Here is a 14,079-nt window from a genome sequence, read left to right as displayed (position 1 = left end):
GTGGCTGTGCTATGACAGGAAACAGGGGCAGATCCGCCCGTGTTTGCTTGTCGTATGCATCTTTCTAGTTTTACGGTTCCCACGCTTGTTCATCTCAACAAGAGAGGAACGGCAGAGGGGAGCAGCAACACAGACAGAACAGCCATGCGTCATATAAACGGTATCACCCGATGCACTCGGGGGATTCATATGTGTCAGAGATTTCGCCACTGAATGTGAGAGGAGCGAAGGGACTCTGTAAGCATGAACGGTTGCGATGTGACAGAACACAGGGGGGGTTAGTCCGTGTGTGCAGGTCTATGCATCCATCTAGTCTCATGGCTCGCCGTGTGTTCATCCCGGGGAGAGAGGAACAGCAGGGGGAGCACGAAACATGGATAAGACAACCGAAGCATATAAGCGCGGTCCCGGCGTGGGAGGTGCCAGACCGGTGACGCGCTCGGGGAAATTCATAGCAGGGAGGCTCACTCAAGCCGCTGAGCTTTATATTAAAAATATTGATCTTACCGGGCGGCCGCAGGGGAGACCTCGTCAGGCATGTGTCCGCTGCACAGGGCTCGTACCACGGCAAGCGAAGGCTATCTTCGGTTCTCGGCCGGAAAGCGGCAGGGGAAGACGCTAGACCTGGATTCTGCTGTCTTCGGTTCTCAGCCGGAAAGGGCAGGGAAGACGCTAGGCCTGGACTCCGCTGCAGGGCTTTTGTCGACGGCGAGGTAAGGCTTCTTGTTCTTCGGAGCAGCGAGAGGTTCGCGCTGAAGGAGAAATTAATGAGCTCCTGACGCTTGAACCGCGCTTATATAAGGACGTGTACTTCCCGCGCGCGGGTTCAAACGTCATTGGTCTGTACTTTGTACAGACGTTAACCAATAGGCTTCAGTCACGGAGTAAACAGGAGTTTCCCCCATAGCGTCAGCTAACTGACGCAATGCGAAGTGAACCGTATTGAAAGGGAACTTAAAATACTGAAGAAACAAAAGCACAGCATCTAGAAGGCTACAATTCTTTTAATGGTAAGTTAAAGGGGCCATGGCATGAAAATCTGACTTTTTCCATGTTTAAGTGCTATGATTGGGTCCCCAGTGCTTCTATCAACCTAGAAAATGTGAAAAAGATCAACCCAGTAACTTAGTTTTGGTAAACCATTCTCTACAAGCACATGAAAAAATAGGTCGTTGAAATTTGGCTCTCCTTATGATGTCATAAGGAGCTCTTATTATAATAATACCACCCCTTAATCTGCACTATCCAACCACAGCACTGCCATTTAGTGCAGAGAAAAGCACAATTGAGTTTTAATTGCAACAAACCACCATCATTGTGATCAGTGTTTGAATTTCATCAGCTCATTTGCATTTTAAAGGACACACCCAAAACGGCACATTTTTGCACACACCTACAAAGTGGCAATTTTAACATGCTATAATAAATTATTTATATGGTATTTTGAGCTAAAACTTCACATATGTGCTCTGGGGACAGTTAAGGTTTATTTGACATCTTAAAAAAGTCTTGTGCCATGGCCCCTTTAAAGTGTTTGTGGCCCTGCTTTTTCATTATGGGGGGCATTAGAATAGTATTATTATAATGTTACGCAGCATTCTCGCATAAAAAAGGAAAGAAAAAGAAAAATGAAACTGTTGTTGCTTTGTGAAAAGTAATGACAAATACTTTTAAGAACAATGAAACAAATGTTAGGAAAGTTATACAGTATGTTTGATCGTTTTTACGTATATTTTATGGTTCTCCGCTCGGCATATGGATCTTCTTTCGGCATTGATGGTGCTTTCTGGTTTGTCACTCTCTGTGCTGTCTATGGTCCTGGGTGACTCTTTAATCTTTTTGCTGACTCTTCACCTGCTCTTTAAATTGTTCCCTGTTCTGACTGGGCTACCCCAATGGCAAATTGGAGTGACTTTATCCTTGTCTCTCTGCCCTGCTGGAGTTGTTAGCCCGGGCAGCAGCCCTGATTTTCAGCTTTATTAATAAACTGGATTTATGTTCACTTTAAGGATGATAGTGACAGCGACATTACTGGCTTGTGTGAGTTGCATTTACGAAACAAATGTTTGGAACCTTGCGGGCTGAAACATCAAGGAAGCGCCACCTAGGTCACTGAATTGTACTGCGCCTTCATGTAGGCTAGCTCATTTTTTATTTGCACACTAAAGCCATTCGCCTGATATTAGTTGCAACCATTGAATAAATTAAATTATACACGTTATTAACTAAATGTATAATTATTTTGGGGGGGCCATGCCCCCCTTTGCCCTCCGTGGCGCCGGGCCTGATGTTAAAATTTAGCCTATCAACTGACAGATCTGAGCTACAAAAGTATCTACATTTTCCACCATTGTCTTCCATCGTTCTCTATAAAACACAAAAAAACACACACATTTGCTGTGCATTTCGTCTGTAGTGATAAAAAGAAAATCAAAGCAATAAGCAAGACACGTAACGTCGTAACTAGACTAGATCGTAAATATCATCAATAAGGCGTGAATCTGTCGTACTTAGCAGCGCACTACGGGTGTTAGTAGGCAAGAGCAGTATGCGAGCACCGAAGAGTGTGCTGGAGGGAGGGGGTGGGTCATTGAGTTCATTTTCTCTCTCTATCTCTCTCGCTCGCTCGCTCGCTCTCTCTCTCTCCAGCTGGTAGGAATAAGTGTCAGATAGATGGTGAGACGAAATACAAGCGCTTTTAAAATACGGTGCAAAATGTGCGCGCCTCTGCGCTTCGCGTGACCTTTCGTGAGGACAAAGGGAGTCGATGAGCCGCCGCTGCCGTTTTCAGGTCAGTAATACCAGCGCGCGCCCGGTGCGCGGAGAGCGGAGATGAAGCGCGGATCGCTGTGAACGGTGATGGCCGACAGTCAACGGACGGGAACAGATAGAGACAGGGGCAGGATGACATCGGGATACCCGCAACCGTACGCGAGCGGCAAAGCGTCAGACATACAGGAGCTTGCGTCCAAACGCGTGGACATCCAGAAAAAGCGCTTCTACCTGGACGTGAAGCAGAGCGCGCGCGGCCGATTCCTAAAGATCGCCGAGGTTTGGATCGGCCGAGGCAGACACGACAACATACGGAAAAGCAAACTCACCCTGTCCATGTCGATGGCGCCGGATCTGCGCTACTGTCTGGGAGATTTTATCGATTATTACGCGCACGTCGGACTCCGGGGATGCGCGGCGGCGCCGCCGCGGCCGGATGAGCAGAGCAACGGGCGCAAGAGAGCGTCTGGTCACCCGGCGTCACCGAGCGGCTCCGCGGCGTCCGAAGAGCAGACCCACCGGGTCCTGAAGAGCGAGTTTATCGAGAGAGACAACAGGAAGTACTATCTGGACCTGAAGGAGAACCAGCGCGGCCGGTTCCTGCGCATCCGGCAGACCGTCGCTAGAGGACACGGCACTATGGGATACTACGGTCAGGGCATCGAGCAGACCATCGTGCTGCCCGCGCAAGGGCTCATCGAGTTCAGAGACGCGCTGTCTCAACTCATCGACGACTACGGCGACGACGAGACCGACCGGGCCGCGCGGAACCACGACGAGTCACCCGAGCTGCCCGAGGCCGCGTCGTTCCGCGTCGACAACAAACGCTTTTATTTCGACGTGGGTTCGAACCGCTTCGGCGTCTTTCTAAAGATCAGCGAGGTCCGGCAACCCTACCGGAACACCATCACCGTGCCTCTGAAGGCCTGGTCTCGGTTCGGCGAGAACTTTATGAGGTACGAGGAGGAGATGCGACACATCTTCAGCTGTCATAAAGAGAAGAGGACAGACACGGACGAGCAGGAGGATTGACACGTGACTTCAGTGCTTTATAGTGCTATTAACAGTGTACCTCTCTAACCTCTGCTAATGAGTCTACATCTTCATCACCGTCATCACTGCAGCTCATTTCATTGAAAACACACTGTTCAATATACAAGCCCTTCATCTCTTTACTGGATTACAGGTTGAGCACTTTGCAGTCATGAACCTGCAGTGGGTCTAGTGTGTGTGCGTGCGTGCGTGTGTGTGTGCGTGCGCGCGTGTGTAGGACTTGTTCTCTTTAAATCGACTAGTTTGTTACAGTATCAAAGTAATGTAACGTACTGTTATTATGTAGAATCAAATCATCATCTATTTCTAAAGAGAATGATAAATATATGATAAGAGTCCTTTCTCTGTCAATAACAAGAGGGTTAAGAAAGCCAGTAGTTGTCAAAGATGTCAGAGTAAAACATTTTCTAGTAATAATTAAATTCCACGTACAGTGCACGATAATGAATAATGTTTAGCTTAATGAAATTTATAGTTTTCTGATACTTGAAGCCCCAAATACCTTGCAGACGACTGCAGTTTTTTAAAAGCAGTGTGCAGCTATAAATGATCAGCTTACAGCATGACATTTGACTTCACCTCACATGATCAAAGTACGCACAAAAACACGTTTTCCCCATCTGAATTTAGAAACCAAAAAGTGCATTAATTCACTCGAAAAATGCTGGGTTATTTTTAACCCAGCATTGGTTCACAAAGCAACAAACCCAACCTGGGTTGTAATTTATCCCAAAATGCTGGGTTGTTGTTTTAACACATTTTTGGGTTAAATATAAATATTTTTTGAGTTAATTTCACCCAGCGGCTGGGTTTGACCCAATGCTGGGTTGAAAATATCTACCCCAACAGGTTCAAGAGTGTATATATAAAATTATATGTTTTAATTGGATATAATTGGAGATGGACACATGTTTCCACTTTTAAACATGGCTTTAAATAATAATAGCATGTTTCTCATCTCACTCCAGCGATCGTCATACAGTATGTGCAATATTTAGCAATATTTTCCCATTATTTCCGGTGGCTTTAAATGAGAAGTGTGCAAAAGCGACACAAACACAGCCATTATTGTAGTACTGTTTGCTTTTAGCATGAACAGGCTGTAAAGTTATGTTCATCTGAAAATGCAGCCTAATGACAGTTTTTAGATTTTGGTTTTAATCTCTATTTGTGTGAGATTAAGAAAGCATTAGATTTACACAGAACTCCAAACTTGAAATGCACTTAATTCCACTCAAAACAATACCCATGTTGAAAATTACATTATCATAGGTATATATTATTATACGTAATAATTATTAAAATTTGTAAATGATTAATTGTCTACAAATGACCCACAAACTGCCTCATTCCCAGATGTCCCCAGTTTATTTAAAGCTATAATGAAGTTTAGAGAGGGTTACACTTTCTTGTGGGAATATTACTTTATGGTATGCAAGTATAAATTCTTGCACAGCATACTTCGTTCAATACACTAGTATACAGCAAATGTTAACTAGTTGCCTTTAGAAAGCCTTTCATCTGGGGTTGTAGCATATTAGAGGCATGTTGTTTCTCATTGAAGCACAACTAAAATGATATATTTATTTTAATTTGAAGCCTTTATCAAAGTGTTTCTCTTGTACTGTAGTGCTGTCTATAGGCATGTTCACATGTGCAATTATTGTCCAGCTGACAAAAAAGCAATCCGGCACTTCATACTGATTCCTATAGATTTCAGCTATCAACAGCTACATCTCTTATCTGTTTGAAAGTGTGTTGCGTGTGTGCGTGATAGCGTTTATCTTTAAGCAGAATCTAACAGAGAATTATGGGTAGGTTTTTATGGGTCAGTTTAAGATGCAGACTCCTCCCACAGGAAAGCACTTTATTTCAACAGCACTTTCAGCTGCTACACCTGCTTCGAAATTCATCTCTGACCCATATGATAGTAATGACAATCATGCGCTCCATACATCTCTAGACGTCAGAAGTCTCTTCATCTGTTCGCTCATTGCACAGGTTTAGTTGTTTAGTGCAATGCGGAGCATCACAGAGACCAAGAGTTTTGTCTGCGTGACAAGACAGCAGATTTTACAACAAGGGCTGCTACTGTACGAGAGACTGTCTGCGTTTTCTTTGATCAACTGTATATTGTTGAATGGTTCGAGCGAGTTGTTTTATTTCTCATTGCTTTTGAGCTTCTGTCCTGCAGAGGCCATCGAAGCAAACATTTGCCCTCGTTTATCTACGAAACAGTGAACATTTGCAACGAATGAACCGTGTGCACTTTAAATGTCCTAGTACAGGTTTATTCCCTTAACAAAGACAAAACGGTGAACATTTTGCTTGTTATACATGTATGTGCAATGCATGACCAGAAGAGAGCAGTGTTCATATAATGTTCTTGTTTTTTTATGGCGGTATATACATTTTATTTTGTTGTTAATGTACACAATTACTCATTCAGGCTAAATTCTTTTAAACAAATTATTGGGAATATCTGTTAAACATGCAGCTATATCTAGTTAGTTATGCATACCCATGGGCCTTAAATTCTTTACATTTGGACTGTAATGATGATGAGCTTATGTTTTCATTTAAGTTTATTTGCTTTCATTCCCGAAACAACCATTTATTTTACACATGATTGAAAAAATGATCATCCAACATGAGCTCACAAATCATCGAATAAAATTTTTCTATTCGGGTTGCTGGTAAAAAGTGAGATGGTAGATACATAAAGCTCTTTCTATATCTCGATGTTGATAGTCGTGTGGGTAATGTGATGTTGAAAAGAACAGATTATTCTGAACATTTTTATCTTTTGTGTTGATGAGCTGCAGTTGGAGTTAAGAAGTGTCGGTGTTCGTTCAATGATTTCAAAAGATGAAAAGTAATGTTTTGGTGTATTTTTCGATAATGTATTTAACATTAGTGTGTCCTCCTGTAGACCCTTGGAAAATAATAATACTACAACTCAAAAACAAGAAGAAACGGTTGTGTCTAGTAGCACTTTCTTTAATGTGAGTACTGTATTAGTTTCTGTTTAACATGTATGGTACAGTATGATTATTCCTTCTTTGCCTTGTAATGCTTTTTAAAGGTTGAATCATGTAGGATACGTATCTGAAGAAATATGACGTTTTAAATATGAAGTTCGTGCATGCCGACAGTTGGGTCCTAACAAACTTTATAATCCATATTAAGAAAATGGTGCTATATAAGAAAACTTCAAACGGTGCTGAACAGGACCCCAGCTGCATGCATGTTGAATGATAATGGAAACACGAAACAGTGTAGTGAACTCGAGGCTAGACGCTGTTGATCTCAAGATGAACAGTGAGATGTCCTTTGTGAACTCGGCCTGTTTTGCGTAACTGTAAATCATGCATATAATGTCAGGCACTGGTTTGTGTTGTCATAGGCTGAGCTTCAGACACGTTCGGATGGAGGTCTGTGTTTATAGTAGTATGGTCTGTTTACTGATGTCAAGGTGTGGTTCTCGGACATGTATGCAGGAGCAGCCAAACTACTCAGACTTTACAGTAAAATAGTCAGTACTGTACATCATAACTGTGAGTGTGAGCTGTAGACATGTCCGTATGGTGGATATCTTCACCAAAGTTCATGATCAAATGTGCAATGCTTATTTACAGTTACCCAATATTTGTGTGTAAACGTTCCACAGACAATCTAATAAAGTACAACTTTTTTATGTTTAAAAGTGTCTTTTCCCATTTATTGACCGTATATGTTTAAAGTGTGACAGTGATATATCACACACTGTAAAAAAAAATGCAGCATTTTTGTCAAATACATAACATATATTTTTACAAATAATTTTAAGTTAAATCAACTTATAATTAAGTTTATTGAACTTGCTGAATTGTATTGGAATTTAGACATTTTAGAATTTAGACAAGTTTAATGTATTCAGTTTAATTGGTTCACATTACTTAAACATTTGTTGGAAAGTTATTGCCCTAAAGAAGTAAGTAAATTCAACTTGTCCGGGTGTGAAGCAGTTATAATCAAAGTGTTCAGGGTTGCTTGATAGTTACAGACAGGTGCATTGGAGCTGGATTCTGCAGGATGGTCACCAGGTTAGGGAGAAGGTTTTTAACAATTTTAACATGTTTATGTCAACTTATCACAAGTCAAAATTTAAATAGTAGGTTGAATTGAATTGCAAAACCAAGTTGTTTTAACTTATATTTTTATAGTGTAGGTTTTGATTTATATGTCTCTAAGGGGGCATGCACACCAAAGCTTTTACGCCCGTGCATGTTTTCAATTGTTTCCAATGGAAGCACAAGGTTTTTCAAATAAGCCAGCAGCTAGCGGTTTTCTTCCGGCGCTCAGTGCTGAGCGCCGAGAGTTTAAAAATATTCATCTTTTGGTGAAAAGCTCTGCTCATCAATGTCAGATCTCACACAGCTGTCCAATCACAGTGGAGGAGGGGTGGGACATTACCACAACAACCAACCGGCTCGTAGCTGAAGTATCAGAGCTACTAAAGCGCTCAGCTGAAGAAACTGGCGCTCAGCTGAAAAAACAGCTGGAAATCGGTGTCCTCCAGGCGTTTCAGCCGCGTTTAAAAGTTTTGGTGTGCACAACCCCTAAGTGGGCATGCACACCAAAGCTTTTACGCCCGCAGCCGGCGCATGTTTTCAATGGTTTCCAATGGAAGCTCAAGGTTTTTCAAATAAGCCAGCAGCTAGCGTTTTTTTCCTCGCTGAAAAAGTTGAAAGAGATTCAACTTTGGGTGAAAAGCTCCGCTCGTCAATGTCAATTTTTACACGGCCGTCCAATCACAGTGGAGGAGGGGCGGGACAAGTATTAACCAACCAGCTCACAGCTCAAGTATCACAGCGCTCGGCTGAAGAAACAGCTGGAAATCGGTGTCCTCCAGGTGTTTTCAGCCACGTTTAAAAGTGTTGGTGTGCACAACCCCTTAATATGTATGTATGTGTTAGCTGATGTATATATAATTAATTTTATTCACCATTATGGGTAACTTCGGTCCTGGAGGGCTGGTGTCCTGCAGAGTTTAGCTCCAACCATAATTAAACATGCACACCTGAAGCAGACAATTAAGGTTTTTCTAGGCATACTAGAAACTTTTAGGCAGGTGTGCTGAGGCAAGTTGGAGCTAAACTCTGCAGGACACCGGCCCACCAGGACCGAAGTTACCCATCCCTGACTTAAATGTTCCCTGAACTTTTTAGGAGCTTTTTCTACTTTAAAAAAGAAAAGTTGGATCAACTTAAAAAAAAACTTCAATTGGTAACACCGATCCAACTTTTTAGTATTTACAGTGTAGGAGGTTGCTGTTAATGTGAAAAATTAGAGGTTTTAGGTTTTTATTTGATGTTGTTTTTTGTAAAGTCACCACTGGGGCGATCAGTGTTTGCTTGTTCAACACATTCTGAAAATGCAGTTCATTCAGTTATTATTTTCATTTTATACTCTGTTATAATGTTTTCATAAATCTAAGCCATTTGAATTTACTGAGTAAAATCATACTGTAATCTCAGTTAATATTGCAAACCCTGTAGTTAATGTTCTGCAGAGTATTAACTGCATGAAAATGACACATGAACTAGAAACATAACATGTTGAGTTAAAACATTTTTAGTTCTTTGTTTTCAATAGACTTTCAGTAAGTAATTTTTTTTACTTTGTATGCAGTATAGCAAAGCAAAAATAGGCATGTTTTTCTACACATCATGAATTTGAGGAAGAAATGTTCCTGTGACTCAGGGTCATTTGAGCTCAAGAGCTGGATTGAATCACTTATTGGACAACAAAATACTTGAGAAATACTAGTGAATTAGTTACATGCATAAATAAATTATTTTTACGTATATCTTCTCATCGAGCTACAATAACAGGATGACTAAATACTGTAGAAAACTCAACATAGATAGATAGATAAAATGCACACAAAAAAAAGGAAGCGCTTCTCTATGTGAGTGTGATGGTGTAAAGCTGTGAATGTTGTAAATAGAAACTTCTCTTTCTCACATTGACCTCCCAAGTTAAACCATTTCCTCTCTTGCTTAAATCTTCCAACGTTCATGCACAAATTTTGTTAACTGGAAATAGATGAACTGCGTTGTTTATTGTTTATTTTACTAACGAAACTTGTAATGAGTTTGCATGACAGATGCATCATTGTGCAGCATGATTTTTCAGATGTCACTTTATTTAACCATAAATAGTGTGTAAAAATAAACTGTAATCTCCGAATAAAAAAATAAAAAAGATGGCACATTGGGTCATGTTTTATTTAAATCCTTTTAAAATGCAAGCCATCTATTGATCCACATATTTAATAAAAGTCGATCTTATGTAGTGTAATTCTATAAAGTCTGAAGTGTGAAATGCTAGAAATGTGTGATGTGATGTTGTTTGAGTCTCATTGGTGTTTGGACTAGAGAAGTGGTGGGGTTAACAGTACTAGGTAATTTCCTGTGCCTTTGCCGTTCAGCGTTTGAGGTCAAGCGATTTCCTTTTTGGTATCACTTGATGTTCCTCAAACTGAAGTGAGAAACTTCACACAGTTCCCCTACAAAGACACTTCTGATCATGTCACACACATGTTTAACTGCAAGTTTTCATGATGGTAAGTACTCAGAATAATCATATAAACATCAAGATTCAAGTTTATTATGCGATTGCATATGTATTTGTTTAATACAGGTTTTATTTGTTGTGTTTAACACATTGACTTCTTTGATGTTTTGAATGCAACTCATGCTGTATGTGAAGTTAGCGTGTGATAGAGTCACGTGTATGTTTTGACATACACATCCAAATTCATGGAAACTATGAATGTGATGCACTTTAATAAATGATTTTCAACCCAGAGTTGGGACTAAAAGTGACAAATCCAACATATTGGGTTATTTAACATATTTTGGGTTGTATTAATCAGTTGTTGAGTCAAATATAAAAATTTTCTAGGTTAATTTAACCTTATGTCTGGGATTGTTCCTTTTTTTACCCAACGCGGCATTGAAAATAACCCAGCATTTTTATGTGTGTTTTTCATTCGCTCTAAATTATCAGCAGACATGTTGTTTGAATCAAGTCATGTGATTATCAGATCATAACTTTAACTGGCAGCTTCAACATATACCCTGTAAAGTTTGATTAAAAAAATCATTTAAAAGTATAAAAAGTACAACTTTTTACAGTAAACCTTAGCTGTAAAAAGTAAAGGTCATTTTACCAATAAAACTAATCTGGGTTTTGTGGTCGTAGAGTCAAATGGTGAAAAAGTATTTTTGTCCATGTCAATAACTGTGCTCTTAAAAAAGGTGCTTCACGGTGCCATAGAAAACATTTTTGTTTCTATAAAGAACCTTTAACATCTGAAGAACCTTTCCGTTTCACTTCAGCTGCTTCAGATTATGAAAAGGTAAAAAATGGTTTTCTAAAGGCCAATTCACACTGATCCAACAAACGCCAACAAATGGATTGGGTTGGGTCAGTGTGAAACCCCTGTTGGCAGTTGTTGGATCAAAGTAAATGAGACTTTAGAATATTGGGGTTTGTTGAAGTTTGTTGTTGTTGGATCAGTGGGAATTAGCCTTAAAAAACAAAACCTTTGACTAAATGGTTTATTAAAGGAAAACACAGACTTTTTGGAGCTTTAGCTTATTCAATGTATCTCCCAGAGTAAGATAAGTCCTTAAATACCATTTTTATCTCCGTTCATCCTTTAACTATGTCTAACGCACCCATAGATATGTACACTAGATTTCGCCTTGGCTATGCGTCAAATAGAGCCGCCATCTTGAAACAGGGGAACCCCCGCATCAGGTTCATTGTAGGCAATTGTGTAACGGAAATAAAATCACCATAAATCGTCATGAACGCGGTTTTTTGGGTTTTCGTTTGGTTCGTTTCAACAGACAGACATGTATTTAGCATTGAGTCCAGAAAAAAAATTAAGTTTTGATATAATGAAAATCTACTTTTTCTAACTGTAATGCATAGTGCCAGTAGGCCTAACATCCATACGCAGCACAAAAGTTCGGCATCGTCCATGAATTCGAAGTACAGGGGGAGATAGTAGCATTACCTAGCTACATGACAAGACCCCTGTTTTAAGATGGCGGCGGTTTTGACGCATACTTAGAACACCAAGGCGACATCTAGTGTATATATATGTAACGCACCCACCACTAGCCTAGCTTAGCACAAAGACTGAAAGTAAATGGCTCCTGCTAGCATACTGTTCCTAATAAGTGACAAAATAACAAATCACAACATATAAATAGTAAAATGTTGGCGTTGTTTTGTCACATTATTGGGAGAAGTATGCTAGTTGGAGTCATTTACTTTCAGTCTTTGTGCTAAGATTGGCTAGTGGTGGGTGAGTTACAGGATGCACAGAGATGAAAAGGGTATGTATGGACTTATCTAACACTGGAGGATACGGTGTATAAGCTAAAATCCCAAAAATTAAGTTGTCGTGTTCCTTTAAGGAACCAAAAATGGTTCTTCTATGACATCTCTATAAAGAACCTTCTGTATCAACTTAATTTTAAGAGTGTATTCCAACATGTAAGCAAAGATTTTACAACTTGAAAAACATGTGGACAACTGCTGTGACATTTAGTGAGATTTTTACTTAGAGTAAAGGGAGGTCTCAGCATGCGAAGGGTGCCTTTAGCAAAATTTAAAGGTCACCTACACTCAAAAAAAGGCCGGGTTGTTTTCAACCCAGCTTTGGGTCAAAAAGGGATGAACCCAGCATGTTGGGTTGAAATTTAACTTATGCTGGATTATTTAAAAAAATCTGGGTTGTTTGTTGGGTCAAATATAAACATTTTCTTGGTCAATGTAACCCAATGGTGGGGCTCGGCGCTGGGTTGAAAAAATTTTTTTTAGAGTGTAATATGTCAATTTTTCAAGATGTGGTTGAAGTTTCAGGTCCAAATACAAAATGTGTGTGTGTGTGTGTGTGTGTATCTTTAAATGCAAATGAGCTGCTGCTTTCCTTCCTGTGTAGTGTTATTTATGTCCAAAATATACACCGTTTTTAATGAAACATAATGAACAAATATATTATGTAAAGAACGTTTCAAATAGAAATTATGACCTTACTGTGGTTGTGGGCGGGGCCTGGGCAAAGTGATAACAGTTTGCTCCAACAGCTTGCAGCTTGTCCCATGAGACTGGGTTTTACAGGGTTTAAAAAAAATGAAGAGTCGGAGATTGTATCATTGCAGGGTGGTTGTGTACACTCACACGCGACACACAATTATGTTCATACAACATATAAAAGTGAATTTCTCATATTATATTACCTTTAAGCAAATTCGCTTTTTTTGTTTCCTATTCGTTTTTCTATAAGTATCAGGTTTAATAGCTGAGCTTGATGAATTTAATCAACATTTACATTTTTTTTTAAATATACTAAAAAGTCTTGTATTACAATTTGTGTATTGAATTTAATACATTTATTTGTTAGACACAACTGAAAAGATCACAGATATTTGAAATGTTTTGAACTAGCTACTTTTCATACTAAAAACTGTCTATAAGTAAAAAAGGAAATAAGGGGTTTCCGTGTTTTGACTTCTTGCCTAAAACTAACACTTCAGAATTGTGTGAAAGCTTAAAACGTGTCATAGAGCTTAGACAGATGTCTTTACTAAGCAGGAAAGGCAGGCGACTGTACTGAGCACCACAGGCAGCCGTCTTTGCTGAGATCCACAAAAAGCTGTTTTGGTGTTTTTATTTACCTGTTCACTCTCATTTCAGGATAACTATTTGTTGTAAACAATGGAGAGACGAGAGCAGGAGGAGATCGAGGTCTCCACATCACACCAGCTAAAAGGAACCCCAGCATTGAAGAACTTCACCATACCCAGGAAGAAACGGACCTGTGGAGAAGGTTTTCATAGGTTTTTACCAAATCCAAATCAACATTACTTTGTGTTTGTAATGGAGTATTAAAAATCCAAATGGTCCTAATCTGAAATGACAAATTTCAACAGTGTTATTTTTCTTTTATTATTGGATCAGTACTTTTAGAAAGATGTCCAGAAGAGAGTCGAGATTACAGTCTCATACATTCAAAAGTGAGGGATTCCAGGCTTGACACAAGAAACGACCTAACAAACACATGCGTTTGGAAAGATGTTCATTTAGTGCACAATGACAGGCTTCTTCAAAAGTTTTCAGAAAAAAGGTATAAGAACATGTTTGCCAGAAATTACAGTGACCTTGTACTGGTGTGCTGACCCCAAAATA

The 14,079-nt window shown here is 39.8% G+C and overlaps 2 protein-coding genes across 4 annotated transcripts in view; both read left to right on the top strand.

Moving 5' to 3' along the window:
* Positions 1-14,079, top strand: part of tex15 (testis expressed 15, meiosis and synapsis associated) — a 31,060-nt gene that overhangs the window by 9,925 nt on the left and 7,056 nt on the right. Inside the window, exons 1-3 of one of the 3 annotated variants that reach the window (XM_055206823.2) lie at positions 10,311-10,435; positions 13,588-13,720; positions 13,852-14,017. In XM_055206823.2, coding sequence (XP_055062798.2) covers positions 13,609-13,720; positions 13,852-14,017 — 278 coding nt within the window. In that variant the 5' untranslated portion in view covers positions 10,311-10,435; positions 13,588-13,608. Of the gene's footprint in view, positions 1-10,310; positions 10,436-13,587; positions 13,731-13,851; positions 14,018-14,079 lie in introns of those variants that run through there. The other 2 variants (XM_055206824.2, XM_055206825.2) reach the window with 2 other exon arrangements.
* purg (purine-rich element binding protein G) lies at positions 2,594-7,522 on the top strand. Its single transcript, XM_055206828.2, has one exon. It carries the CDS (start codon positions 2,860-2,862, stop codon positions 3,802-3,804), a length of 945 nt encoding a protein of 314 aa, XP_055062803.1. The 5' UTR covers positions 2,594-2,859; the 3' UTR covers positions 3,805-7,522.

This window comes from Misgurnus anguillicaudatus, chromosome 12, assembly GCF_027580225.2.
Source record: "Misgurnus anguillicaudatus chromosome 12, ASM2758022v2, whole genome shotgun sequence".
Lineage (NCBI taxonomy): Eukaryota > Metazoa > Chordata > Actinopteri > Cypriniformes > Cobitidae > Misgurnus > Misgurnus anguillicaudatus.
Note: the sequence above shows the minus strand (reverse complement) of the source record. Positions and strands in the feature narration are given on the sequence as shown.